This window comes from Sarcophilus harrisii, chromosome 2 (assembly GCF_902635505.1).
Source record: "Sarcophilus harrisii chromosome 2, mSarHar1.11, whole genome shotgun sequence".
Lineage (NCBI taxonomy): Eukaryota > Metazoa > Chordata > Mammalia > Dasyuromorphia > Dasyuridae > Sarcophilus > Sarcophilus harrisii.
The window spans coordinates 526,883,965-526,911,726 of NC_045427.1; the positions used below are offsets into that span (position 1 = coordinate 526,883,965).

The 27,762-nt window shown below is 35.0% G+C and overlaps 1 protein-coding gene across 3 annotated transcripts; it reads left to right on the top strand.

Moving 5' to 3' along the window:
• Positions 1 to 2,074: 2,074 nt before the first annotated feature.
• Positions 2,075 to 26,145, top strand: BNIP2 (BCL2 interacting protein 2). Of its 3 annotated transcripts, XM_003755607.4 has the most exons (11): positions 2,075 to 2,321; positions 7,799 to 7,905; positions 8,702 to 8,754; positions 14,162 to 14,338; positions 15,791 to 15,967; positions 17,144 to 17,246; positions 17,651 to 17,782; positions 18,368 to 18,454; positions 18,549 to 18,647; positions 19,263 to 19,298; positions 21,904 to 26,145. In XM_003755607.4, exons 1-11 carry the CDS (start codon positions 2,115 to 2,117, stop codon positions 21,950 to 21,952), a joined length of 1,227 nt encoding a protein of 408 aa, XP_003755655.3. In that variant the 5' UTR covers positions 2,075 to 2,114; the 3' UTR covers positions 21,953 to 26,145. The 3 variants fall into 3 exon arrangements, with proteins under 3 accessions (XP_003755655.3, XP_023353386.2, XP_012398414.2); XM_023497618.2 differs by lacking the exon at positions 19,263 to 19,298 and having other exon boundaries at positions 2,081 to 2,321; positions 21,901 to 26,145; XM_012542960.3 differs by lacking the exon at positions 19,263 to 19,298 and having other exon boundaries at positions 2,081 to 2,321.
• Positions 26,146 to 27,762: the final 1,617 nt, after the last annotated feature.

Below are 27,762 nucleotides of genomic sequence, written 5' to 3' on the forward strand. Positions count from 1 at the left end.
AACAGCTAGAAAGTCTTTTGATCTATGTATGAGAAGCAATGAGCAGGCAGGTTTCAGAAAAATTTGGACAGACTTACATGAACTGATGCCGAGTGAAGTGAGCAGAACCAAGAGAACATTGTATACTGTAACAGCAACATTGTATGATGATCAACTATGATAGACTGAGCTCTCCTTAGCAATACAGTGATCTAAGACAATTTCAAGACTTATGATGAAAAATGCCATTTGCATCCAAAGAACTATGGCGACTGCATGCAGATGGAAGCATATTTTCACTTTTCCCCCTTTTTTTTTCCCTTGAGGTTTTTCCCTTTTGTTCTGATTTTTCTTTTCTAACATGACTAATATGGAAATGTTTTAAATGATTGTACATGTATAACCTACATCAGATTGCTTGTTGCCTTGGGGAAGGGGGAGAGAAGGGAGGAGAGAAAAATTTGGAACTCAAAATCTTACAAAAATGAATGTTGAAAACTATCTTTACTTGTAATTTGAAAAAAAAAAGTATTAAATGAAAAAGAAAAGAAAGAGGGGGTAGAGAAAGGAAGAGAGTAAGAAAGTAAAGAAAAGAAGGGAGGAGGGAAGGAAAGAAGGGGGGAGAGAGAGAGAGAGAGAGAAGAAATGAAGGAGGAAGGAAAGAAGGAAGAAAGGAAAGGAAAGGAAAAAGAAAAGGAAAGGAAAAAGGAAAGGAAAGGAAAGGAAAGGAAAAAGGAAAGGGAAAGGAAAGGAAAGGAAAGGAAAGGAAAGGAAAGGAAAGGAAAGGAAAGGAAAGGGAAAGGAAAAAAGGAAAGGGAAAAGGAAAGGGAAAGGAAAGGGAAAGGGGGGAAAGAAAGGAAAGGAAAGGGGGGGGGAAAGGGAAAGGGGAAAGGGGGGGGGGAAAGGGGGGGGGAAAGGGAAAGGGGGGAAAAGGAAAGGAAAAAGGAAAGGAAAAGGTGAAAGGAAAGGGAAAGAAAAAGGGGAAAGGGGAAAAGGAAAGAAAGGAAAAAGGAAAGGAAAGGGGAAAGGAAAAAGGAAAGGAAAGGAAAAGGAAAGGAAAGAAAAAAGGAAGGAAAGAAAAGGAAAAAGGAAAGGAAAGGGAAAGGAAAAGGAAAGGAAAGAAAAAGGAAAAGGAAAAAGGGAAAAAGGAAAGGAAAGAAAGGAAAAGGAAAGGAAAAGGAAAGGGGAAAAGGAAAGAAAAGGAAAGGGAAAAGGAAAGGAAAAGGAAAGGAAAAGGAAAAGGAAAAAAGGGGAAAAGGAAAAAAGGGGAAAAAGGGAAAAAAAAAAGGGGAAAGGGGAAATAAAAAAAGGGAAAAAAAAAAGGAAAGGGGTTTTAAAAGGAGCGGGAAAGGAAAAAAAGGAAAGGAAAGGAAAGGAAAGAAAAGGGGAAAGGGGAAAAGGGGAAAGAAAAAAAAGGGGGGGGGGAAAGGGAAAGGAAAGGAAAAGGGAAAAGGGAAAGGAAAGGAAAAGGGGAAAAGGAAAAGCGTCTGGTGTGGGGGGAAAAGGGGGGGGAGGGGGGGAAAGGGGGTTGGGGGGGGGGGGGGGAAAAGGGAAAGGAAAGGGGGGAAAGGAAAGAAAGGGGAAAAGGGGGGGGGGGGGGAAAGGGAAAAGGGGAAAGGGGGGGGGGAAAGGAAAAGGGAAAGGAAAGGGGGGAAAGGGGGGAAAGGAAAAGGGGGGGGAAAAGGGGAAAAGGGGGGGAAAGGGGAAAGGAAAGGAAAAAAGAAAGGAAAGGAAAAAGGAAAGGAAAGGAAAGGAAAAAGGAAAGGAAAGGAAGGAAGGGAAGGAAGAAAGGGAAGGAAGGAAGGAAGATCTTCCTAAAGAGATGGTATTTAAAATGGGCTTTGAAAATTGAAAAAGAAATAAGGAAGTCAATCAATCAATAAACTTTGTCTTGCGAAAGCTTCAACAAGAGCAAGCGCACTTTCATAAATGCGCGTGCGCGGACCCTTCTCTACTACCTGGGCGACGGGACCAGAATGCCGAGCTTCGGTGTTAACAGCGCATGCGTAGCCCCTGGGAGGGCGTTGCAAAGGTGGAGTTTCCTCTCACTTCCTTCCTTCCTTCCTTTAAATCGGGCGGCAACGCTTCTGTCGCCTAGCTCGCCTCACTCCACCCCAGACAAGGGAAGCGGAGCGATGTCGTCACTTCCGCCGAGGGCTTCATCTACATCCAGGTCAGCGCTCTTGCCGCTGCCACTGCGGCTGGGGGACCTGGCTGGGGTCTCCGCCGCCGCCTCAGGGGCTCTGGTGGAGTCCCGCGTAGGACCTCGCTCCGGGCCGGTCGGCCCGGCTTCGCCGGCCTGGAGGGACGAAGAGGCCGGGGAGGCGGAGGCTTCCTCTCGGGTAAGTGCGGGCTGGGCCGGATTGAGTTGCGGGCTCTGTGCTCGGCGGGGTGGGGAGGAGTTGGCCAAACCGGCATCTTCGGACGGGGCTGGGCCCGGGAGCTGGACGGCAGGATCGGGCCGGTTCGGAATTGCCTCTGAGGCCAAGGGTCTGGATGATTGCAGCCCAGACCCTTCGGTTCCTGTTTGCTGTTGAGGCTGGGGTTAGGGGCCGCCGCCGAGGGAGGAGGGAGCACGTCCTTTCTCAGCATCCCGAGTCTTAGGTGGACTCTGTCGCATATTAACAAGATGGGTTTGGCTCCATAGTTTCCCAGAAGCCTCTTGGGGAATAGCATCCGAAGAGGCGTTTATAATCGGTCTCATTAGCTTACGTCGGATAAACGGGAGCTGTACATAATACTTTTTAGGAGCTTACTTTGCTACCGCCTTTGTTGCTTCCATGTCCTTAAGGAAAATGATGACCCATGTTCCCAAGATGAGTGACGTTCCTCTTTTAGAAAGTTTTAGACAAGCAGAGTCAAGCAGAGACACATCTGTGCCGGAAGGCTTGGACACTGAATCTGCCCTTATTATGTCAGTCTTAGTTCCTGTAAGATTACGTTTTAAACTTGAGTAAATCAGTTACAGTAAAAGCTACCCATTTTCCCTGCTTTCTTTGAGGCAAGTGGTGACTCGTGGATGGAACTTGCCCTAGTGTCAGAAAGATCCGAGTTCAAATTCTGATTCATACATTTAGTAGCTGTGGGTGACCCTAGGCACGTTCAACTTCTGTTTGCCGCAGTTTCAATCGTAAAAATAAGGATAATATAAGCACCTACCTCCGAGGGTTGTTAGAGTCTAATGAGACTTACTTAGGAAAAAGTTTAGTTCAGTGCCTGGCATAGTAGGTGCTGTAACTTATTTAGTTGAAAAACTCCCAGATAACTCAGTTTTGCAGATATTACAGTAATTAGTACTTGACTATGATGAATGCAAATCTATTTTATTTCTACTAGCACATGTACAAAAGTGTTTTATTTTACATCCAGAATATTTGCAATTTCAATTGCATAACCAAATGTTAGAAAAGTAATTGCTAAAAGTTATTTTTTTATGCATATCAGCAGTAGGGCCTTTTAAGTCCTGTTGTAGATAATTGTACTGTTTTTAGAAATACCTATAGATCAACAGTTAAGTGACCTCTTTGACTTTTCTGATTAGTTTCTGATTAGAAACTCCCTAATTTCCGTTTCAAATCTTTTTGACTTTTTACTGCTGTTTCCTTGCTTTATAAGTGGCACATTATAATAGGCAAGCATTTAAGATTTATCTTGGTGATTAGGTGATAGTTTGGGAGATGATTTAGGTAATGTTACCAAATTTATTGACTTTTAAGGTGGGGACATCTGAAGATATTTAAAAGGAGATAATGACACTCTTGTCTGAACATATTCTGTCTGCCCACCATGTAATTTATTTAAATATACACTACTATTATCAAAGTCTATTCTAGCAGTTAGGACTAGACCTTGGTAAGAATGGATTTGAGCAATCCTGAATATACAAGCTTAAGCTTTTGTTAGTTTTACTAATACTGGTAATGTGTAGCAATTACAGAATAGTCAGAATTAAAATTGTAGGAGTTATCAGAAGCTTCCTCACCCCACATACCCAAATTATTTGAAAAGTTTTGATTCCTCCTTTAAGTCATCATTGAACTTGAAGTGTGCCAGATTTTAAATGCTAGAAAGGCAAAGAAAGGCAAAAACAGTTCTTATTGAGAGGCATGCATTTCCAATAAGAGGATATTGTTTGCAAACAATGGTAAACTAGGTATGTATAGAGCAATTGGAAATGCATGCCTCTCAATAAGAACTGTTTTTGCCTTTCTTTCTGAGGGAAAACAAATTTTATTTAATTTAATTTTATCATTGAAAAGGAACCAAGAAAAGCCTCTTTGGGGAAATGTTTTGACCTGATTTAAGGAAAAGTGAAAAAGCTAAAAAAAGTAAAGGATTCTGTACCATTAAACTATCAAGGTTAAACTATAGGGTACCTCGAGGGGCATAAAGTGTAAGAAGACAGGAGAGACAGAAGGGGCCAGATTGTAAACAGGATTCTAAACAGGATTTGATTCAGGAAGGAATAAGGAGCCAATGGAGTTTACTGAATAGGAGGGTGGTGTGATTAGATCTGCATTTAGAAAGATAACTTTGGCTACTGAGTGAATGATAGACTGAAAATGTGCAGAGACTAATCAAAAGGCTATGAAATAGCTCAGGAATGAAGCAGTAAGAACCTATTCCAGTGGTAGCTGTAGCCAAGAAGAATGGGGGGGGGGGGGGGGTAATAGCCTAGAAGTCTTGTGAAGGTAAAATCAACAGGACTTTGGGCATTGTTCTTAGGTCTGTCCAACTCTTCATGACATCATGGACCATAATGACCCTTCTATCTTCTATCTCTCCCAAGTCTGTACAGGCTCATGTTTCCATTATCCATCTGATTCTCTGCCATTCCCCTTTTTTGCCTTCAACATTAGGGTCGTTAAGTATTTCTGACTTGATCCCCTTGCTACTCAAGTGATTCTCAAAATTCTTAAGCACCACATTTCAAAAGCATCAATTCTGCAGTGTTCAGATTTCCTAATAGTTCAATTCTCATAGGCATACATTGCTCCTGAAAAAACCATAGCTTTGACTATATTTTGACTATGTAGATCTTTTGTCAGCAAGGTGACGTATCTACTTTTTAGTATGCGGTCCAAGAAGCAAGCCATCTTCATTTCATGGTTGAAATGCTGTCTGCAATGAGCTTTGGGCCCAAGAATATAAATATAAAAATAAAGACACTCCATTCTATTTCCCAGGAAGTGTTGGGATCAGTTGCCAAGATCTTTGCTAAGTTTCAAGACAGCTTTTACACATTGCTTTCATCTCCATCAAGAGGCTTTTTAAATTCTCTTCTGTCAGAGTGGTATTATCTGTATATCTGAGATTTCTTGAAGAAATAGCAACAGTCACAATTCTGAGTTTTGATTCACTTAGCCTGGCATTTTTGCATGATGTACTCTGCTTATAAATTAATGATATACAGCAGGGTTGGGGAACCTTTTTTTCTCCACTAACCTTATTGTTAGGCATGTTTCCTAAATCACTTGACTTCATTTTCCAGGATATTTAGCTCTTAGAGCCAGATCATTATGGTTACAGATAATGTAAAGATCTTTCTTGCATGATATTTTTTGTGTTCTTACTACCTCTTAATCTTAGAGACAAATTCATTTATGTTTTTGACTGACTAGCATTTTATTTCAGTTGACATTCTTTACCTTTACATTGTTGACTACACTCTTATTTTCTACTCCCATCTTGAGACTTCTCTTAGACCATTAACTTTTCTCTGACCATTACTTTTCTCAGCCTCTTTTGTTGGATCCTCATTCTTTATGTCCCATAATATTCTGTGCCATTCTTTTCAGTATCTACTCTGAGGCTTTAGTGAGCATATAGAAGCAGAGTTTGACTTTGACTTTTCAGCAATAGAAAGGGCTTTAAATAAACTATGTGCAAGACATGGAAAATAACTTCAAAAAAAAAAAAAAACGGTTCCTTTTTTCAAAGCATGCATATTCTATTCTGGAATTGGTAGACATTTATAAAGCATTTTACAAATATTACCCTATAAGGTTGCTCCAGTTATCCTGATTTTATAGATGAGGAACCAGGCCTGGAGTCCCAGAAGACCCGAGTTCAAATTTGGCTCAGACACATATTAGCTGTGTGACTCTGAGCAACTCTTTTTACTCAGTTTTCAACTATCAGATGAACTGGAGAAGGAAATGGTATATCTAGTATTTTAAGTGGCCCTGAAGCAGAACCTTGCAAGAATCGGGTTACTCTAAAAGGTAGTGGGAGGAAGGAGAGGGGATGGCAGAGTGGAGTGCCAGAACAGGACAGTCTGTCATGTTTGGGAAACAACTCAATAATCCAGTTTGTCTAGAACAAACTAAAGGAAGTGGAGGAAATTTATGAAATAAGTCTAAAAAAGTATGAAGGCAAAAATTATGAGGGGGCTGATATTTCTCATATTGATTTCTTCTGCTGGATTCAACTTCTAAAGGTGCTGTGTCTGAGAATTCTTAATTTACTGGATTGTAAACTGGATTGTATTTTACTCCTGTAGTACCTTGTTTCTATGCATTCTTTGCCTAAGAAGAGGAATCTGTATTTTCTCAACTATCCCTTCATATAAATCTAAAGCATTTATCCAAGTGATTAAATGCCAACATCAGCCCCAATGTGTAGATTAACAAATCTTATTGTGTTAACTTTTTATTGCCGTCAGCCCTTTTTAATTATTAAAAAAAAGTACCTAGTGGCAGTTGTTAAATTTATGAGTCAGTAGTACTTTGATTTCCCTGTGCTTAAGCTTTTCTTGTTAGCTTCCTGTCTTTTCAATGCTAGTATTTCCAAGTAGAGAACTCTTGACTAAATTGGCTAATCTTGGTTGACTAGCGTACTTCCTTATCCAAAGATTTGCAGTGAAAGAGCAAAAATGTTTTGCTTTGGTCTTCTGGGTTTTTACCAACTACAAAATTAAACTCCCATGACATTACAAAATATATTGGGATATAGAACTTTTAAGAAATGACCTTTGAGTACCTAATCCTGACACAAAGTTATAATTCTGAATATTGGTTTTTGTGTTGTATAATTGTAAAGAAGTCTCTCCGTGTTCAATTCAGCAAACAGTTATTAAGTACTTTCTGTGAGTGGAACTCTCCTCTGAGAGGGAAACAAATTGGAAATGAAAGTTGTCTGCATTCATGGAGAAGTGGATATTAGTTGGTTATGATCAAGAGGCCTGAATTAGGGGGACTTGTAAAAGATCCTAGAAAAAGAAAGTACAGAACTTGGAAACTGGTTTGCAGGAGCTAAAGTAGAAAAGTCTGTTTTAAGTCTGGGTCGTTGAGAATAGTGAAATTAAGAGGGAGTAGGTAGATCTCTTATAGACATAAATTAAAATTTTTAGCAGGATATCCAGATGAAAACATTCAGCAGGTGGGCATTTTGAAATGGAATCTTCCACATAAACATTGGTAGTTGAACCTATAAATCAAGGGACAATGATTTTTGGTTTGTCTTTTTGTTCTTCATGCACTTGATAAATGCTGAAATAAATGTTAATGATAAATGATATTCATTGTCATGAAATATCCTAAGAACAGAAAGAACTTTGAGAGTTTACACCATTTTCTGGTCTGGAAAGAGGAAGAGAAACCAATAAGGGCGTTAGAAATCTTTCTGTTGGAAAGAAGTGAACCAACAGAAAAGATCATGGAAACCCAAATAGAAGAATATTTCCAGATGATGGGCATTATGTATTTAGATTAGAGTGGGTAAATTTTGAATCTTTTCTCCTGAGTAACTTTGCTTTATGACTTTGACCACATTCAGCTAAGAAAAGTGGCATAATATCTTTGTCTTGTTCCATCCATAGGTCAGTGGTTCTCTGGATTACCAGGAATCTCTAGTTGATATTGAGGCCAGGCTAAGGATGGAAGGTGTAGAACTTAAGGAAGAATGGCAAGATGAAGACTTCCCAATGTAAGCAATGCTTCAAGATAAAAAGGAAAAATTTTTTTAAATAAAAATAAATAAAAAAACTTTAATAAAAATAAGTAAATAAACAGGTTCTTTATATTTCTTTCATTCACTAGCACATGTAAAGATTTTATTAGTGTGGATGTTTCCTCAAGTGATTTTCAATTCTCTAGGATTGTAAATGGTCATTCAACCCGGCAAGAGGCTTCTAAACTGGATTAGGGTTGTGCTCAGAAAACAGGCCTGTTACAGTCCATCACCCCTCAGCCTGTCTGTACAGGCTGTTTTTTAACAATTGTTGTAACATAACTTCTGGCTTACATTAACTTGTTAATGTTTAATTTCTTTAGAATTTGTAAGGGATATTTTTTTATTTTTTTTATATTATATTTTATATTATATATATTATTGCTTATATATACTATCCACATTTATGGTAGAAACAAGTTTCAGAGTTAATATTGTATTTTTGTATTATTGTATATTGTATTATATCTTTTAAAGGGTATAAAGTCTCTAATTTATAGATAAGGATAAATTTGCTTAAACCAAAATTGGAATTTCTGATTAGTGGTTACTCCATTATACTTTAGCCTTCTGTTTATTGTAAATAGTTATTCCTGTTCAAATATATGATCTGCATACAGATTACTTAGATGGCTTTTTTGGTTATTGGCTAAATTTGCAGTATAACTCAATCCACATTGCATAAAGCCTTTACTTAATTTCATAGTCATTTTTATATTAAGTCACTTTTGTGGTTGAAGAAGAGATAATTACGGTATCTATTTCTATCCAGACCTTTACCAGAAGATGACAGCATTGAAGCAGGAGGACCAGAACACCAGCCAGGTAAGCATCTTATACTGGGGATTTATGTGAAATTACTTGATCACCTCATTTTCCTTAAGAATGGGCTGAGTCAGTTCATAGTTGAGTTCAGTAAATATTGGTTAAATATCTTTTGTTTGCTACACCAAGTACCAGATGCTGGAGATTCATTGGCACATTAAGAATCTCTGCCTTCACTAGCAAGATAAGCATAAAAACATGTGAGATAAGAAACTGCACTGGAGAAAGGATCCATATTACAAGTAGAGGCAATGAGTAATTTTTTTATAGGCCTTGGGCCAAGTAAAGGACAGGGAAGCAGTGCCTTGGGGTTGGCAAGGTCATTTGAGTTTTTTTTCCAGGGTGGGGTAGAACCTGAGAATGCTTGGAAGAAGCCAGGAGACAGGGAGAGTGGGTAATTTAGATGGAATTTGTGCCAAAATAGGAAAAGTTTCTGAAAGGTAATAGTATGTGTTAGCATAGAATAGATCCTCTTAGATGAAGCTTTGGAAGCAATTTGTTTTTTGCAAGGAGAATGATCTTCAGACTGGAAAGGACAGGAGAAAAGTGGGTAAAGGGAGTTGATAGGAGATAAGACCTAATTGCTTTTTGAGGTTGGATCCTCTGGTCCAGTTGAACCTCTCCTTGGCTAAAGTATTGTCAGATCAATGATGATAATGAAGAATGGGAAGCACCCCATGTGGGGTTTTCTTGTCAAAGATATTGGAGAGTGGTCTACAATGCTCTACTTACAAAACACTAACCCAGCTAGTAAATATCTGAGGCCAGATTTTGGCTCAGGAATATGAATCTTTTCCAAAAAGGAAAATGCAAAAATCTGCAAAATATAGGTCAACTAGCATAATTTCAGTTTTTGCATGGTTTCAGAATATATTAGAAAAGAAAGCAGGGCAGAGCCAAGATGGCAGATAGCAGACTCAACTTTCTGTGACCTCCTCTGACCTCTCAAGCCAACAGATTAAGCTTATAAACTGGTTTTGGAGTCACAGAACCCACAAATATTTGAAGTATAATACATTTCCAGAAGATACCTTGGAATAACTTCAGAACAAGTCTGTTTCAAACGGGCAGGGGGACAGTCTGCCAAGCCTAGACTGTAGCACAGGAAGACTGGGGCAAGGAACTGGGGCGGGGAGTGGGAGCATGGAAGCTTTCACAGACCTGGCAATCTTCTGTGAATCTCTTTCCTGGCTATCCTGTCCTGGTTGCAAAATCTAGCAAATGTTACAAAAGGGAAATTGTAAACCAGTGAGCCCCAGAAGGGACTTGGCCACCATTACAAAGCACCTGAAGTCAATCAGCAGAACTGCCCCAGGACAAAGCAGCTGTTGGTCCTTTTCATTAAAAGCAGATCTCAAGCCTTTAAAAAAATAAGCAAAAAAACCCAAAAAGAACTCTCACCATATAGACCTTTTATGGAGAGAACAGACCTCAAACCCTGAAGTTCCTAAAGAAAAGTTGGCTTCAGATGAAGTCCCAAAGGGACTGATCCCCATTTCTCAAAGCTTTCTTGAAAGATTTTCATAAAAGAGTTAGAAAGGAAAAGATTTTCATAAAAGAGTTAGAAAGGAAATCCTTTCTTTGCAAGAAGGGATAGAAAAAGCATATAACTACAAAATAAATTGAAATGGAAAAAGCATATAATTCCTTACAAAATAGATGTGAAAAAGATACCAAATTCGTTGGAAAACAGAATATGTGAAATGGAAAAGAATGAACAAAAATTCAATTGGCCAAATACAAAATGAGCTAAAAAAGGTAACTGAAGAAAATAATACACTAGTAATTACAATTTAACAAATGGAAGTGAATGACTCAATAAGACTTCAAGAATCAAACAAAACCAAAAAAATGAAAGAAAGAAAAAAACATAAAATACTTTGACTTAACATAACAATTAATAACATAATTAATAACAATTGACTTGGAAAATAGATCTAGGAGACATTGCTTAGTGTAGCATTATTGGACTTCGTGAAAGCCATGATGGAAAAAAAAACCATATTTAATATCTTACAAGGAATCACTGCCCAGATGTCTTACAAGGAAAACTGCCCAGATGTCTTAAAATCAGAAGGTAAAATAGCCTTAGATTAGCTCTTGGATAGATGTAAATATAATATCTGATTTGGCTTATTCTGTAGGTGTGGCACAAAGAATTGCCACAGCCCAAATAAAATTTGTAGCTTCCAATATATATCAGCTCTTTAAGGAACTTTTTAAAAATATATATCAGCTCAGTTCTCTATTTTGGAAATGAGGCCTTTATTGATCCTTTGACTATTTAATTCTCAGACAAAGAAATTGAAACATTTCTAGCCATATGAAAAATATGCTCCAAGTCATCAGAGAAATGCAAATTAAGACAACTCTGAGATACCACTACACACCATTGGCTAGAATGACAGGGAAAGGTAATGTGGAATGTTGGAGGGGATGTGGGAAAACAGGGACACTAATAGATTGTTGGTGGAATCTCCAGCCATTCTGGAGAGCAACTATGCTCAAAGTTATCAAACTGTGCATAACCCTTTGATCCAGCAGTGTTTCTACTGGGCTTATATAGGGAAAGGGACCTGTATGTGCCAAAATATTTGTGGCAGCCCTCTTTGTAGTGGCTAGAAACTGGAAATGGATGCCCATCAATTGGAGAATGGTTGGGTAAATTGTATATGAATGTTATGGAATATTATTGTTCTGTAAGAAATGACTAGCAGGATGAATACAGAGAGGCTTGGAGAGCCATGAACTGGTGATTGATTGTGAATTGATAATCGATCAGGTATGGACAGAAGCAGCTGCACCCAAAGAAAAAACACTGGGAAATGAATGTAAACTGTTTGCATTTTTGTTTTTCTTCCTGGGTTATTTTTACCTTCTGAATCCAATTCTTCCTGTGCAGCAAGAGAACTGTTCGGTTCTGCACACATATACTGTATCTAGGCTATACTGTGACATATTCAACATGTATAGGACTGAGTGCAAGGGATAATGTAAAAAAATTACCCAGGCATGGGTTCTGTCAATAAGGAACTTCAAGAACAAGTGAGACCACTCTCATGGGGCTTACAGGTCCTATTTTTTATGGAAATTCGAAGGCAGATGAACAAGTGAGACCACTCTCATGGGGCTTACAGGTCCTATTTTTTATGGAAATTCGAAGGCAGATTCAGGCAGCCCGAGAATTTCATTCTAAATATCACCAGGCTGCTTGAGCTTTACATTTGCAAATTGGGGTAACAAAGGACTGGTCATCTCCTGAAAGACCTGCAAAAAAAGAGTTAAAGAAGAAGATTGTTAAATTTCAGAACTGTCATACCAAGGAAAAGATTGTAAGCAGCCAGAAAGAAACTAAGGAGCCAAAATCGGCATTACCCAAGACCTAGCAGCTTCTACCTTAAAGGATCAAAAGGCCCGGAATCTGATATTCTGAAAGCCAAAGGAACTTGGATTGCAGTCCAGTTAAAGCGATCCAGTTAAAATGAGGATTATTTTTGAGGGAATAAGATGGCTATTCAGTGATATAGGTGAATTTTAACTGATGATGAAATGACCAGTACTGAATAAAAAATATGTGATCGCCAAACACAAATCAAGAGAAGCATAAAAAGAAGCATAAAGAGAAGGGTAAAAAGGAAAGCACTCTTATTTTTATATTTGTTAGAGAGTGGGTATAATATTTTATTATACTATGAAAAAGAAACATGGAAAGGAGATTGTACTGGAAAAACAGGAAAAAGGTAAATAGAGGGAAATAACATCTTAATGAAGAGGCAAAGAGGACCTATATAAATGAAGTAAGGGGGATGAGCATTGTGTGAATCTTGCTCTCAGATTTGGCTCAAAAAGACAATATCAGACATAATTGGTTTCAAAGAAATGATCAATTCTGATATGATTCTTTCCAATGATAATTGAGGCCAGTTCCAATGATCTTGTGATAAGAAAGCCATCCCTACTCAAAAGAGGGCTCTGGGAACTGAATGTAGATCACAACATAACATTCTCATTCTTTTTTGATGTTTGCTTCCATTGTTTTTTGATCTGATTTTTCAACAAGAGAATTGTATAAATATTTACACACACTTGCAGTGCTTGCAAAGTACAATGTGGTTGCATCAAGAATATATCATACTGGTTAAAATGCATTTTTTTTTTTGACGAGATTATTTAATGGCTCAATCTGAGAATGGTATAGTTTATATTTTACAAAAGCATTTGACAAGCATAATATTCATTATGCCTTGCTGAACTAGGGTATAGTAGCTTTAGATAAATTCAGAATTCTGAATTGATTGAACCAAATCCAAAAAGTAATCATTGGCATAACAAGCTTTCACAGTGGGACAGCCCCAGAGATCTGTGTGAGTGAAGGAAACGACCCTGATTGCTTGAGGTATTGTCCCTTGAGAAAACCAGTGGTAGAGAATTGGGAAAGTTAGGAGGAAGAACAGGTTGGGGCATAATTCTAATGGGAATTTGTCTTAAAAATATGGTTCTGGAATAGGGGAATGAGAATGGGGGTTTTGGTTATGCAGATTTTGGAGTCATATGACTATTAATCATAAAAATTGTAGATAAGATTGCCTAAGAGACAAGGTGGCTCAGGATTAAGAGTTGTTCAGCATTCTTAAATGCTACAGAGAGTTCAAGGATGGTGAGGCAAAAGGCCATTGAATTTGATGGCTTTAGTATAGTTTGGGGACATGTAGCAAATTGTTTAGAATTTAAAGAATGACTTACAAAGATGAGGTTTAATACATTTGTAGCATGTTAACTGGCACCATCCTTAAGACCTACATTTCATCCCCATGGGATTCTGTGGAATTGTAGTTTTTACACCTGTCATTGTATCCCCTTCCCTTAATTGCTACTCTCCCACACTTCTTTTTAGGGGCCCAGTAATTATCATCAGTTACAAAGGAATATTTTAAACATTTTACCCAGTTCCTTAGAGCATAATCTTATTTTATATTTCCCCAGTTCTGTGTATTTTTCTTTCTTAACGGATCCATTGTCTTAAGCAGAAAAATCTAACCTATAATTCTTCCCCATCCTTTTTTCCTTGCCCTTTATCTTCCTTTTCAGCTTTCTTCCTTTTTTCACATCTTTGATTCTGTTAATGACACGACACCAAAAAGATTGCCCAGTTGTCATGAGTTTATTTTAAAATACAAAAATATGATTCACAGGCAAAAAATAATGCTGGAAAGAAAAACCCCAGCATAGGAACAAAAATCTTACTTGCTCAGAACTCCTTGCTCAGAGCTAAAGCTTCAGGTTTACTTTAAATTGGCATTTTTTATAAACTCGCCACAGACTGGAGTTTTATTATATTATATTTATTATATTATATTTATTATATTTATATTATATAAAGTAACATTAATATACTTTGCATTTGCAGGCCTGCTAGAAGTAAATGGAAATAAAGTAAGGAAAAAATTAATGGCTCCAGATATTAGCTTAACACTGGATCGGAGTGATGGTTCCATTTTGTCAGATGATTTGGATGAAAGTGGAGAGATTGACTTGGATGGTTTAGAAACTCCATCTGAGAACAGTAATGAGTTTGAATGGGAAGGTAAATATTTTATCTTTTGTATTTTTGATATATAAATAACAAAATGTATAATGAATTTATTAAGGAAGTTGGAAGATAAATTTATACACTATATACATTTACACACTATATACATTCCCAGCATTTTTTGGTTGAGTATATTCTCAGAATATATACATTTCTGTACTTAAAGACTTTATTTATAAATAAAATTTTATTTTCAAGATATTTTATTTCATTTTTATTTTTATTTTTTATTTTCAGGGTAGTATCCCTTCTCTGGATGATCTTAACATATTAGCCAGCTAAAAGCTGGCTTCATTATAAAGTGGACAAAAATTGAACGTTTTGATATAAGTTCATTTCATTTATATTGATAGTTTTTTTTTTTCAATCAGATTATCGCCAAGGGGAGATACTAACATTAGACCTCCTGGTCCTTTAAATCTTTTTTTTTATATATTTTATATAACCAAATGAGCTATTTTGATAAAGTCCCCCACTGAACTATTATCAGCAACATAAAATGTGGGAGGTGGGGGGTTGGAGAAGATCTATAAGATAAAAAGAAATTTGTAGTAGAGGAAAACACTTGTCATATACTGACTAAAATTCAGTTCAAATTTGTTGTCTTGAACCTGCGTATTTTCACTTCTGCTACTTGGTTCAGGGAGTATTCCCATTTGCAGTGTTCTACAAAGATGCTGAAACAGGTTTCTGCCTATTTGTTTTGTCTTTTCTTTCTTTAATGCTGCTGCATTCATTTCCTGGAAGGATATTTTCCGTTAACAACTTTGTCTTGGAAACAGACAACTAACACGCAGTAGGTTTTTCCTTTCTACCCTTCCCCTTGTTTCCAATCTTTTTGGGTAAGGACTGTAATACTAAAATTTCAAGAAATCACTACTTTATTAAAAAAATCAACCAAAATGTAATCTAGAAACAAATTTCATTGAATGATTGGTGCTTATGCTTTTTAAATTTTAAATTTTTAAATTTATTTGCATGTACATTTCAGAATATTATTGTGTTAATTGCTGCTTCCCCATAAACCTGTGATCAAATGAAAAATAATTTAGTTAACCACTTTTTATCTATTGGATTTACATTTGAGGAATAATTTGCATGATATAAAAAAGGAAATTGGCTATCATTTTGCATAACTTACAGAAACTACAAATATGGTGAGACATTTTTTTCCCTTTGAATAGAACCTATAAAATTATGGTAGAAGACTTGTAGGTGTGTATCTGATAATAAAAATACCATTAAGCAATATTGACCTCTGAAAAAAAATATGCAATCAAATTAAACTTAGTCTCTACACATTGTAGAAGTTGTATGTACAGAAGTTGTACAGTTTCTGCAATTTGTAATTACAAAAAATGTATTCAAATCCAAATAGATAGTAAAGTGGTTAACCTTTAAATTTATTATTATTGCAAAAATAAATCAATAAATTTACTTTGACAGATGATCTTCCAAAACCCAAAACTACTGAAGTAATTAGGAAAGGATCAATTACTGAATACACAGCAGCAGAGGAAAAGGAAGATGGACGACGCTGGCGTATGTTCAGAATTGGAGAACAGGATCACAGGGTTGACATGAAGGCAATTGAACCCTATAAAAAGGTTATCAGTCATGGAGGTAAGGGTTAATATTATATAAAATTTATTATATAATATCATATCCCTAAAAAGAAAAATTGTGCTTTAGTTGAGACTCGTCATTCTCTCTCATGAAAGATACTCATCATGAGTCCTTTGGAATTGTCTTATATCATTGTAAGGATCCAAGTATCTCAGATTTGTTTTTGGTTCTGTTGACCAATCTCCCCTCCCTTAAATTGCTTTCTCTTTCTCTTATGCCCTTTCTATGTCCCGAGTCTGTATATTTTTTAGTACTATGTTTGCCTACCACTCGTACCCTTCATTTTCCCTCTAAATGCTCTTGCTTGAGTGCCTCTTGTATGAAGTTTCCCCATTTTTCTCCTTTACTCTTTCCCTCTTTGTTAACCCTTTAATTTTTTGGGGGGGAGGGTGGGGTTGAGATCTTCCTGACATAATTAACTTTTAACTGCTTTACAAATGATGACACCCATAGGAATGCCCCTTCTGATTTTCTTTTCTGATTTTTTTTTTTGGTCCCTGAAGAATTAGAAAAATTTTTGCTGGGGTGGTTATTCATGTTCATGTTCCTATCCAATTTTATGTTAGTAAAAGCTTCAAGCTTTTTCATACTGTTGTTGGGTCTAATCTCAAATTTTTGGTGTTCCAAGGTGCAATGATTCAGAAGTGTGGTCACTGTTCTCTTGGTCTTTTATCCTCACTCCACTGTGGCACTTGGTATTCTTCTCAACCCTGGAACTCTGCTCAAACAGGGGATATCTTGTGACTGAGCACAAGTGCTCTTCCCTCCACTGGAACTGTGATCCAGAATTACTTTGGGGCATTAGAGGTGCCAATCAGCATCAGCTAATTGTAACCTTTTTCAAACAGTTGTTTGACCACCTCTTCCTCCCCGCACCTGAAATCCCCTTTTTTCACTTCAGGACTTGTACCTTTCTTTGATTTCCCTTCTCTTTATTTAGCACATTACCTCTTACTCCTTTTTCCTTAGGAAATCTGAAAGAGGTATGTAGGGATTTATAAAAAAGAGGTATATAGGGATATTTCTATAAATTTTTATAAGAATCTTTTCTATAAATTTTGATAGAAACTATGGAAAAGAACTTTATGAATGAACATCATATGGCCTTTTGTTTCCTTGTTTTTAAGATTTCATTTTTTAAATGTTTTTATGAATGATTTTTTTCAATTTCAGGTTATTATGGAGATGGATTAAATGCAATTGTTGTATTTGCTGTCTGCTTTATGCCTGAAAGTGGTCAACCTAATTATCGCTATTTAATGGATAATCTGTTTAAGTAAGTAATATTTACCTTCATCTAAAGGATAGTTAGATTTTCTCCCTCATTTTCAAGATATGTTAAAGAATGAAGAAGAGTGCTGATTACTTTTATGACCTTGGTCAAATTGACCGCTGTGGGCCTCCCTGTATATTGAGGGAGATGGGATTAAATGACGTTTCAGCTTCTTTGTAATTCCAAGTCTATTAAGTCTATTCTTAATCTCATAGACCTAAAGTCAGTGGTAGAATTAAACTACAGAATATCTCTGTAGACTCACCTTTGAATATCTATGTTCATTTTAAACTATGACCATTTTTTCAAAATGTTAGATCTGTTTTTTTTTTTTAAGCGTAACTTGAAAGAAATAGCAAAATTTTCCCACCTTCTTTTAAATAAGATTTTTTCTTTTGTTTTGGCAGATATGTTATTGGCACTTTGGAATTATTAGTAGCGGAGAACTACATGATAGTTTATTTAAATGGTGCTACAACACGGAGAAAAATGCCAAGTCTGGGATGGCTTAGGAAATGCTATCAGCAAATTGATAGAAGGTAATATAAGGTTCAAGTATACTTCAGAAAAGTACTATTACTAGAATTACTATTATTAGAATTAGTCTAAAAATTAATCACATAGGAAGGTTCTTTTCAAAATCAATTACTTGGAACATAATATAGCTGCATATATATAGTGCAGTTCTTCCAAAATTCATATTTACATTTTAGTCAACACCATCCACAATTAATACTACCATCCACAATTAATACTGTTTTTTTTAAATGGAAGTGGTCAGTGCCATGTTGCATTTCTAGTATTTATACTCAGAATTGCTTAGTAAAATATTTGTGATATTTGTAGCCCCCTAAAATTTGGAGGTGCAGGGGTATGTGGAAATTAACATGTTTATACCTTCTCTTGACATGTATTGGTGATTGACATGACCCTATCGTGTCAAGTATGACATGTATAATTATGTTATGTATAATTTATGCTGAACTCTAAAGAAATAGAAGAAATATTGTTTGTCTTACAAGATATACATGAAAATATACATCAGGGATAAAACCAAGGATCAGATATAAGGCAGGAAGGGACCATAGAGATCATGCATATTTAACATTTGAAATTTTTTTCAGGTTAAGGAAAAACCTAAAGTCTTTAATAATAGTTCATCCTTCTTGGTTTATCAGAACACTTCTAGCAATTACAAGGCCTTTTATTAGGTAATATTTTGGAAATTTCTTTTTACCTTTGTTTTGTTAACCCAAATGGCCACAATCAATAACTAATTACATTTTTATGTTTTTTCTTTTCTAGCTCAAAATTCAGCCAGAAAATTAAATATGTCTTTAACCTGGCAGAACTAGCAGAACTTGTCCCCATGGAATATGTTGGCATACCAGAATGCATAAAACAGTATGTTTTCAGCTTTGTCTTTTTACCACTTAAATGATAGTGAATATCTTCCCCATCCTGTTTGCTGCTCCCCAAACCATTTTTCTCAGGTCTATTTGATTGGCAGTATTAAAATTGGGTAGAAGGGAAAACTCCCTTGGAAAAGAAGGAAATTATGGCAAAGAGTTACATTTTACCTATAGTTGCTTAAACATGCAGAGATTCTTGTACTTTTGACAAACTAGGTACTAGGTATTTCATTGCTGGAAATGCATAATGATCTTAATGATTATGCCTTTGGCCTGAAAAGTTTTTACTGAAAAGTTGATAGCTGTAAAGCAGACAATATTATGCCATAAGTCCTTTTACTCCAGTAACATATCATTTTTGTTGAATCTTTTTATTATAGATAATTATCACTTAAAATAGGTGGCAGTTTTGATATTTGTTAAACTAATGTAGTATAGAGCTACTAAAGAACCTATACATTTGACATTCATATTTCAAAGCTTTCTAAAATTTTGTCTGCAAGCTTTTTTGTATCAACATTTGTTTTTAGTTTCTTTTTGTTCTCAGTTTTTGTTGGTCCTTTCTATATATTCTATATATTTACTGAAATAACTTTTCCCTACCAAGGTATGAAGAAGAAAAGTTAAAAAAGAAACAAAAAAGGTATATGCACACCTTGACTGGGTTGCATCTAGACTAGTCCATTTGCATTGCACACACTAACTCTTTCCTGATTGGTTAGCTTACAGACAAGGATATGGCACTTGTAAATATAAATAATCCCCAGAATATCTTTTTTTAATCCCAGGCAGCCTCATGGTGCCAAATATATTATGATTCAGAGTCCTTGACATAGAATGACATAGGACTCATCTTGTGTTAACCAGTTACCAATACATGGCCTTCCTATTTTAGGAATTTTTATATGTAAATTATAGCTATTTAGAAAATATGTGTATTGGGATTTTGTATTATCCTCAAATGTCAGATTGTACAATTCAGAACAATTCAGAATTTTGAAAGCAATAGGAATTTGAATAGAATTTGAAAGCAATATACAGATTATTTTTCCCTGGGGTTGGATTTATATTTGCAATGTGTATTTTCCTTTTGCTAACCAATATTTTAAATTCTCTTGTATGCTTAAAATTAAATGGCCTGCTAACCAGTCAAGTAAATCATTAGTGTGAAAAACTACCTTAAGTTCAATAGTCACTGCTTAGCCACTGTACCACTTTTCCCACTTTTCTTTAAGTTTGATTCTGCTTTGAGCATAACAAACTGTTTTACATCAGTGTTTTCTCAGTAGGAAAGAAAAGGCACAAACATGAACTGGTAGGCATAATTTTGCTGTAACAAGCCAGAGTTCCCAGTCTTGATTAGTGTGCTGATAGGATCAAATATAGACATTTGAGTTATTTATTTGAGTTAGTCTGGAATTCTAGTGAGAACCATTTTTAGCAGTATACTTGTAAAGTATAGTTGTAAAGGCCTTCTAACTTTTTTGATTTTTTATTCATTTCTTCATGTAATATAATTTTATAGTTGATACTTTTCTAGTAGTAACTTAAGCTAATTTTATGTGCAAAGATAATATAAGCTGAGATTTAATATTCTCACAGGGCATTAAGACTCCAGCATATAGCTTTTAGTACAGCCATGCTTGGCAAATGCTAATATCTATCATAGCAAGGTATAATTTGGGTTCTAGATTGGAGCTTGTTTTTTCCTCAAACTTTTTAGAATCTCTGATATAAAGTACCGTGTGTGTGTGTGTGTGTGTATGCATGGAGCACATTGTATTTTATCATCAGGTTCTTTTATTTAGTTACAATGGAATCATGATTTCACCTTGTTCAAACTTAAAATTAACTTATAAAAATCCATATCAGCCTTAGATTTTTTAATATAGGAGTAACTTTTAAAAGATGGGAACTCTCATAAGCACTTAGCATAACATTCATTTATGTATATGTAAATATTTACAATATTTACTGTAAAATTTTAGTGGCAGAGGCAGGGGCAGCCCCTAGAAATCCACTAGTGTATTCCATATAGTTCTAGAATCCCAGGAACTTTTAGGGCCACTCTGGTGGCAGAGTGGATAAGTGCCAAATTTGTCAGGAAGACCTGAGTTCAAATCCAGCCTCAGATATAGCTATCTGATATGCCTATGACTAGGCAAATCACTTAACCTGTTTGTCATCCTTTGCCTTATTTGCAAAATGGGATCAAAAATGGCATATATTCTTCTTCTGAAGAGTAAATGAGGTATTTGTAAGGCACTTAAAAAATTTGAAAAATATTTATTTATTTATTTAAAAATATTTGAAAGATTTTTATATCCAAAACATTTATAAATGATAGTAATTTAAATATCTCATAACTTCTGGAAATGTTTTAATGGTAGAATAGTTTGATAAAGGGCTTTCTACTTCTAATTATATATTTTCAAAGTAAATATTAAATATTAAGCACATTAGATCATAATATAACAAAATATTAACATTATGTTCTTCTCAAACCTATCATAAATTGCAATGAGGTATTTTGGCAGGAAATAGTTCTATATAAGTTATAATAGATCTAGATAGAACATTTACTGGCTAGATAGAACATTTACTAAGTTAAGTATATACATTGCACTGTGGTGTAGTAGGTCAGACACTTCACTTACATCATCATGCAAGGGGAAGGATGCTTGATTTGAAGGTAAAAACTCTAGGACTCCAATCTTGCCTCCTTTATCTTTAGGTCCCTCACATCAGGTCTTAGTTTTCTCATTAATCAAATTAGATGACTTCTGAGATCTCTTCTTCCTTTCTATCTTTGAGGGTTTTGGACTAAGATCGGAGGCCCCATCCAATTTCACATACATAATCCAGGATTCAGCAAGCCATGATTTCTAATTTTAAGATGCTCATACTGGCCTTGGCTATTTTGCTTTTTTAATAGATAACCTCTAATAAACTTTTTTTAAAAATCAAATAACCTTTTTTTAAAAAATCAGATATGATTTAAGATTGTTTCTTTTATCTTCTCTTAACTGGTTTTCTCTTGTTATTTAAAGGACTCTCTTGGTTTGGGAAATGTTGTTTGGTAAACTTTGTATTATAACTACATCTGTTTCTTTGCAAAATTTTGTTCTTAACAGTATAATCTTTATACTAAAATATTCGTTGTAGTTCGCAATCTGTTAAAATTTGCTTTGGAAAATTAACTTGTATAAGTCTGACCCTAATTTTGCATTCCATTTTTCATTAAGCAGAGTTGATCAAGAATTGAATGGGAAACAAGAACAGAAGAGTGAACAGTAAACTTGGGAGTCCAAACAAAAGATCTGAGAATGTGCAGATGGAATGATGTGATGCGCTCTTTTTGCATTATAATGCATTTATAGGCCCTTTTTTTTTCTGTGTAACTTGTTACAACATTGACTTGATTTTCCTTAATGGACTTTTGTATAAGGAACTGTTCACTGCTGTATTGGTTTGCAAATCTTTTGAATTTAATTCTTTAATAGCTACTTTAATATTGTAATCATTTTGTATTTTATATTGCTAAATGTAAAAGAACCACACTTTTTTTATGAGGCATTTTTGCATTTGTTTGCAAAATTTGTTGTGATGCATGTTCTTCAGTAAAATATTTATAAACGTAAAATGGTAAAGGAGAGATAATATATATTTTTATGATTTCTTTTTTTGAACAATATTTTATAATATTGTATACCTGTATTATCGAGCAATATGCAGGTGAATAAGGCCATATAAATGACTGAAGTCATTATTTTGTAAAATGCATGATGGAATTTTTTTGTAAAAGGTTAAACACATTTCTTATGATTTTAGAAAATTAGGGTGTTTTTATGTATTGGACTGGTTAGACCAGTTGTTACAAATACATGAAGACTATTCTTGTTCATGTATTGGATACATGTAGAATATATTATGACAACCTTTTCCACTTTGGTGTATATTTCCCCTCCCTCATCATGAAAAAGCAACTACACAATGCATTGTACACTTTTTAGACAAGTCAAAAAGCCATTTTGTGAACTGGATTATTGAAGGGACTAGGAATTGGTGGGTGTGTTTGTGTGCATGTATAAAGAACCTTTCAACTTCGGGGCACAGATAAAAACTTTTCACATGTCTTAGGATTGTTCACAAATGTGACGGATATCCAGGATAGCATTCTACTTGACTGCTGAGGACTAGATAGCACTGCAAAAAGTGTGGCAAGTTGTATACTGTCACTTTGTTCCAGAGAGCTAGCAAAAGCTTACTTTTTAAAAATCCTGTACCATCAAAGTAGGCACTTTAAAAAAACAAAAAAACAAAAAACCTTCCTTATCATGTCATTTTTAAAACTAGGTTTTTGATTTAGTCCATAAGTTGTTTTTTTTGTTTTGTTTTATGCTCTATCATGCTTTACAGTATCATAATAGAACTTGACTGTAAATCTAATATTTAATTAAATTGTGATGTCAGTTAATCATTTGAAAATGTGTAAAATTTCTTGTTGAATTTGATAAGTACATTTACTCTATGAGAAATGGTACACACACAACTTGGAATGATTTGTTGTTGTCTAATGATTTTAAACGTTTCCATTACAATAATTCCTTGCTAATGTGTCTTGAGTTTTGTATATTTCTCCAACTTGTATACCAACTCTTCATAGGCTCCCTGGATTGGGTTTTGAATGAAGGTTTTAAACTCTCCTGGTCTGTGTGAGGCATTTGTCAGATTTTTATATCAAATGTCTTTCATTTTTCTTTCTGGGGAAAAAAAGGAATTCTTCCCTTTTTTTGTCAGTCACAAATTCAAGATAGGATTGTCTGTAAGGAAAAATTCCAGAGCATTTTCCTGAATTATCAGGATTGGTCTATAGGTCTGAGTGTTTCAAGATCATTGCAATGCGTTAGTATTTTAAGACAGATTCATGACTGTTAAAAATATAGATTATAGATCTAATTGGCCATTTTTTAATGCATAGAAATTAATAGATCCTTCTCTTTGTCTCACAGTAAGATGCCTTATTTAGAAATTAACTGCCTCATTCCTCTGTAGCTATTGAGAAACTGTTGGTTTTAATACATTTATTTTCCTCCCCAAATGCTATTCCCCAATTCAGTGATAGCTATATGTAAATATTTGTTAATTTTTTTACTCAATATTTCAAGCTAAAAGCAAGTCATTCTAGAAATAAGGGCATTTCCCCATGATACCAAAAATACTAAGTTTCTGAAAGGAAATTATATAGGAAAACAATAACAACATAGTTTTAATGAGGAAAGGCACATCATCATGTACAGGAAATAAAATTTGACACAATGCCATTAAATCTGTAGGACAATGATGTGCCTTTTAATGGTATTTCTGTGAGCATTTATTATCCCTACAAAACAATTTTAGTCCTTAGTTCTTGGACTACAGCTTTTTGGATTTAGATTACGGCTTTACATGCATGTATGTAGTGTTTTAAATTTTATTTAGTCCATACATAGACTTGTTAAATATGTGAATTAGTCTTTCCTTGTAGCCATATGGACTTATATATTGACTGTTTTGGTTCTGCTTCTCTTGGTGGTTGTGATATATTCTTGTCTTTTAATATCTCGGCTTAATTTGTTGATTCCACCTTATTAATTTGCTTATAGGAGCAGAAGGTAGTACACAGTGTTCATAAACAGGACTCATAATTCATTAGAATAGTATTACTTTTTTATGTTTTTATAAAAACGGCCTAAAGTCAGTCACTGTTGTATAGGGTATAAAGTAATAGGTAATAAAGGGCAGATATATTTATTAACGAAGCTGTTTTCTTGTGCTCAGCCAGCACCTCTAGGAAATGAAGAAGGGGGAAGATTATTAACCTATATTTGGTTACTGCAGTCAATGTTAATAAGCTGAGGAGCACAAGCAGTCATACACAGTGAAATAAGAGACAATGTTAAGAAATCCATTCAGATTTATCATTCGGCCTCTAATAAACATACTTTTTTGCTTCTGGAGGCAAGTTGGTGCTGGGAAATGAGAATCGGCAGTCATGTTTCCAATGCTCACTGAAATTGTAATTTGTTCTGCTCACCCCCTCTCTGCAGTAGATTATTAAAATCTGATCAATTCTAAACTTAGTGCTAATATGTATAAAAGAATATTGCACACCTAAAGCCAAGTGGCTAAGGATTTTAGTCTCTCACCATCCCCTTTTTTCCATATAATGGATATATAATGCATAATTTCCCATAGAACAAAGTATAGATTATGGCAGACTGAGAGGAAATAGTTCCCTTCACTACTAATTCATATCCCTATTCCCCCTACTCCCCCACAACTATTTGTAAATCTGATCAAAGTAAAATTTTATATTGAAGAGTATATTGAAAAATTGAAGAATGTGGTGAGTTAACTTTAGCCAAATATCCTATTGTATTAAAAGGAGCAAAAATTCTTGACAGACCTTACAGTAGAATAATTGGAAGAAGTCTAGAAACTTAGCTATGTGGGAAGGCCTGTGGCTTGTTTTCACAAAGACTTAAAAATGGTAATAATCCTGGCTTTGATCCCATTTTGGTTAGAGGAAATCGGGGAGAATGTCTGATTCATTTTTATGTACCACTAAAGTGTTTTTTGGGAAACATCCCAAAAGGGATTCCCTACACTGCCTCACCATTTTCCATACTTTTAATTTGGCATGTACCACAGGTATGTATGTTAGTTCTTCACAATTTTGCCCCTAAGGTTCTTAAATAATAGGAAATATTTCACTTTGCTTAGCAGCAAATATGATTGCAAGGGATTTCAGCATTAAGTATATGCATGCAGCTTTATTATATAATAGGCTCCTTGTTTAATTTACTACGTATGATTTGCATATAACTAAGGAAAATTCTGACATATGCTATATCAAATAATCAAGCATAAGATAAACTGAGTAAGTTTCAAATTCACAAAATTGAGCACTTTTTAAAAATAGATAAAACTTGATTGAATACTGTTTAAGATGTAATTGCATTTGAAGCTGTTTTGGTATTCTAAATATGGAGACTGATGACATACTTAGAATACCTCAAAATATATTTTCTTTTGCTGGCCAAAAAACCCCAAATACTTGTACCCCCAACTTTTTTTTGGCTTCATCTCCTAAATATGTAGTGGTCATACTTATTTAGAAGAAAATATATATGTAATATTGCTGGTATTCATTTTATGACCTGGCTTGACTAAAGCACTTTGATTTTTTTTTTTAATTTTTTTACTGCAAGGTCCATTTAATGCACTGTAACTTACCTAGATGTTATTCTTCAATATAGGGATTAATGTGTAGAAAAAGTACTGTCATTGTAAGAACAATTTGAGTGTATGTTTGTATTAAGGAAGTCTTTTAGCCAAGGAAACCTTTTGGGATTTTCTTTTGGCATGTTAGGAATATGGTAATTTCCAGTCTGTTACATTTCCTGCTATTACAAATTTAATGAACCTTAAATAAATGAATTGGAAAAGTAATGATATTTGACTCATTTTACCTCATTTACCTGACCCATTAAGCTAATTAATATAATTAATATGTCTTGCTACATGGCAAATGATCTCAAACCTTTTTTCTTATATCATACTTTCTATATATCTCAATTCCTAAGATTATCTTACTATATGCAGAAAGGTAATGCTCCCTCTGTATTTTGATTTAAAAAAATACTTGTATTCTTACAATATGGGATAATTAGATTTTTAAAATATGTTCCAATAAATGAGTAGCATACACAATTGAAAACTTAGCCTTATTAAGAATAAGTTATATTTTCAGAGGTAGTAAGCCTTTATGTTTGTGGTTTGTCTTCCTTTCCTTTTCTACACTGCACATTCATGCTGGTTTTCACCTAAAGTCAGTCTTTAGCGTTGTCAACTAGGGATCTTCACGGTTTGCAAATATACATATCTAGTCCTTGAGGGAGTCATGATCCCTTATTGGTAAAACTGGGATTTGGAATTAGATGACATCTGAGCCGACTTGGATCTATAAAACTCAAGATCGGGTGGAAAAGATATACCACAACTTGCTCATTTTTTACTATGGCTTCAAACTTCACCTGTCGTGCTATATCCTAGCTCAAAATTTTAGAATCATCTTTGCTCTCTTTTATTCCCAATCCCTCTTCAGTCTCACATCAGTTTTCCTTATACACTCATTATAGCACTGTCATTTAGGTTCCTTTTTTATACTTTTCAGGTTTAAAAGCAATAGAGTAAATCACTTCAAGAATTTCCTGCAAAATAAGCACTTGGTTATTAACTTTCTCACAAAGTTGATTTGAGAGAATAAAATGAGAGGAAGCTAGAACTTTGACCTAGGTCTGCAAACTCCCAAATGTGATACTTTCCAATTCTCCATTGCAGAAGGATTCTAAATAGTGCCCTTATTTTGTCTCTACTCCAATCTAACCTTGGTTGGAAGAGTAATTTTAGATCTTGCCTTTTACCCATAGGGAAATTGGCAGTGAAATAGTTTAAAGACAAACTAAATAGGTAGTAGACAGATGAGACTTGAATTCCGGTTGTAAGGCTTAACTACAATGTTTTCTTATCTCCACTATACATTCTTCTTGGATATACTTGGTTGTAGAATAGGGGCAGCTATTCTATAACTGTTGGAGTTACCTCCAACAGTTCATTTGAAGATTAAATAATAATTTCATTAGTTGAAAATAAAACTTTACGTATCTCAGGAATTTATTCTTGTCTTAGTCAACATCCTATTTGATTAGTTAATAGGGTTTAGAATGAACAGGTCCTTTGAGACTATCTAGTATAGTGTATGTCAAACTCGGGATCAGGCCACTAAACCGTACATAATGCCTGTGGGCCACAGATTAATTTAGAAAAGCACGTTTACATTTGGTTTGAATCGGATTTAATAATTTAAACTTGTGTGGGGATCACATGTTCATGTTCATCACATGGCCTACAACCATTCAGTTTTGCAGATGAAAGGGATCTATAAGTATATCAAGGTTGTGATGAGCTCAACGTAACTACAAACCTAAGTCAGCCTCCATTGGTTAAAGCACGTTTCTAATCTCTTAACTGCTAGTAGATGGATTCATGTAAGCAGATGAATT

Coding starts and splice junctions, on each gene's coding strand:
- BNIP2 (XM_003755607.4), top strand. CDS start 2,115: ATGTCGTCACTTCCGCCGAGGGCTTCATCTACATCCAGGTCAGCGCTC. Junction 2,322..7,798: donor AGGCGGAGGCTTCCTCTCGG/GTAAGTGCGGGC, acceptor TTCCATCCATAG/GTCAGTGGTTCTCTGGATTA. Junction 19,299..21,903: donor TTAAAAAAGAAACAAAAAAG/GTATATGCACAC, acceptor TTCATTAAGCAG/AGTTGATCAAGAATTGAATG.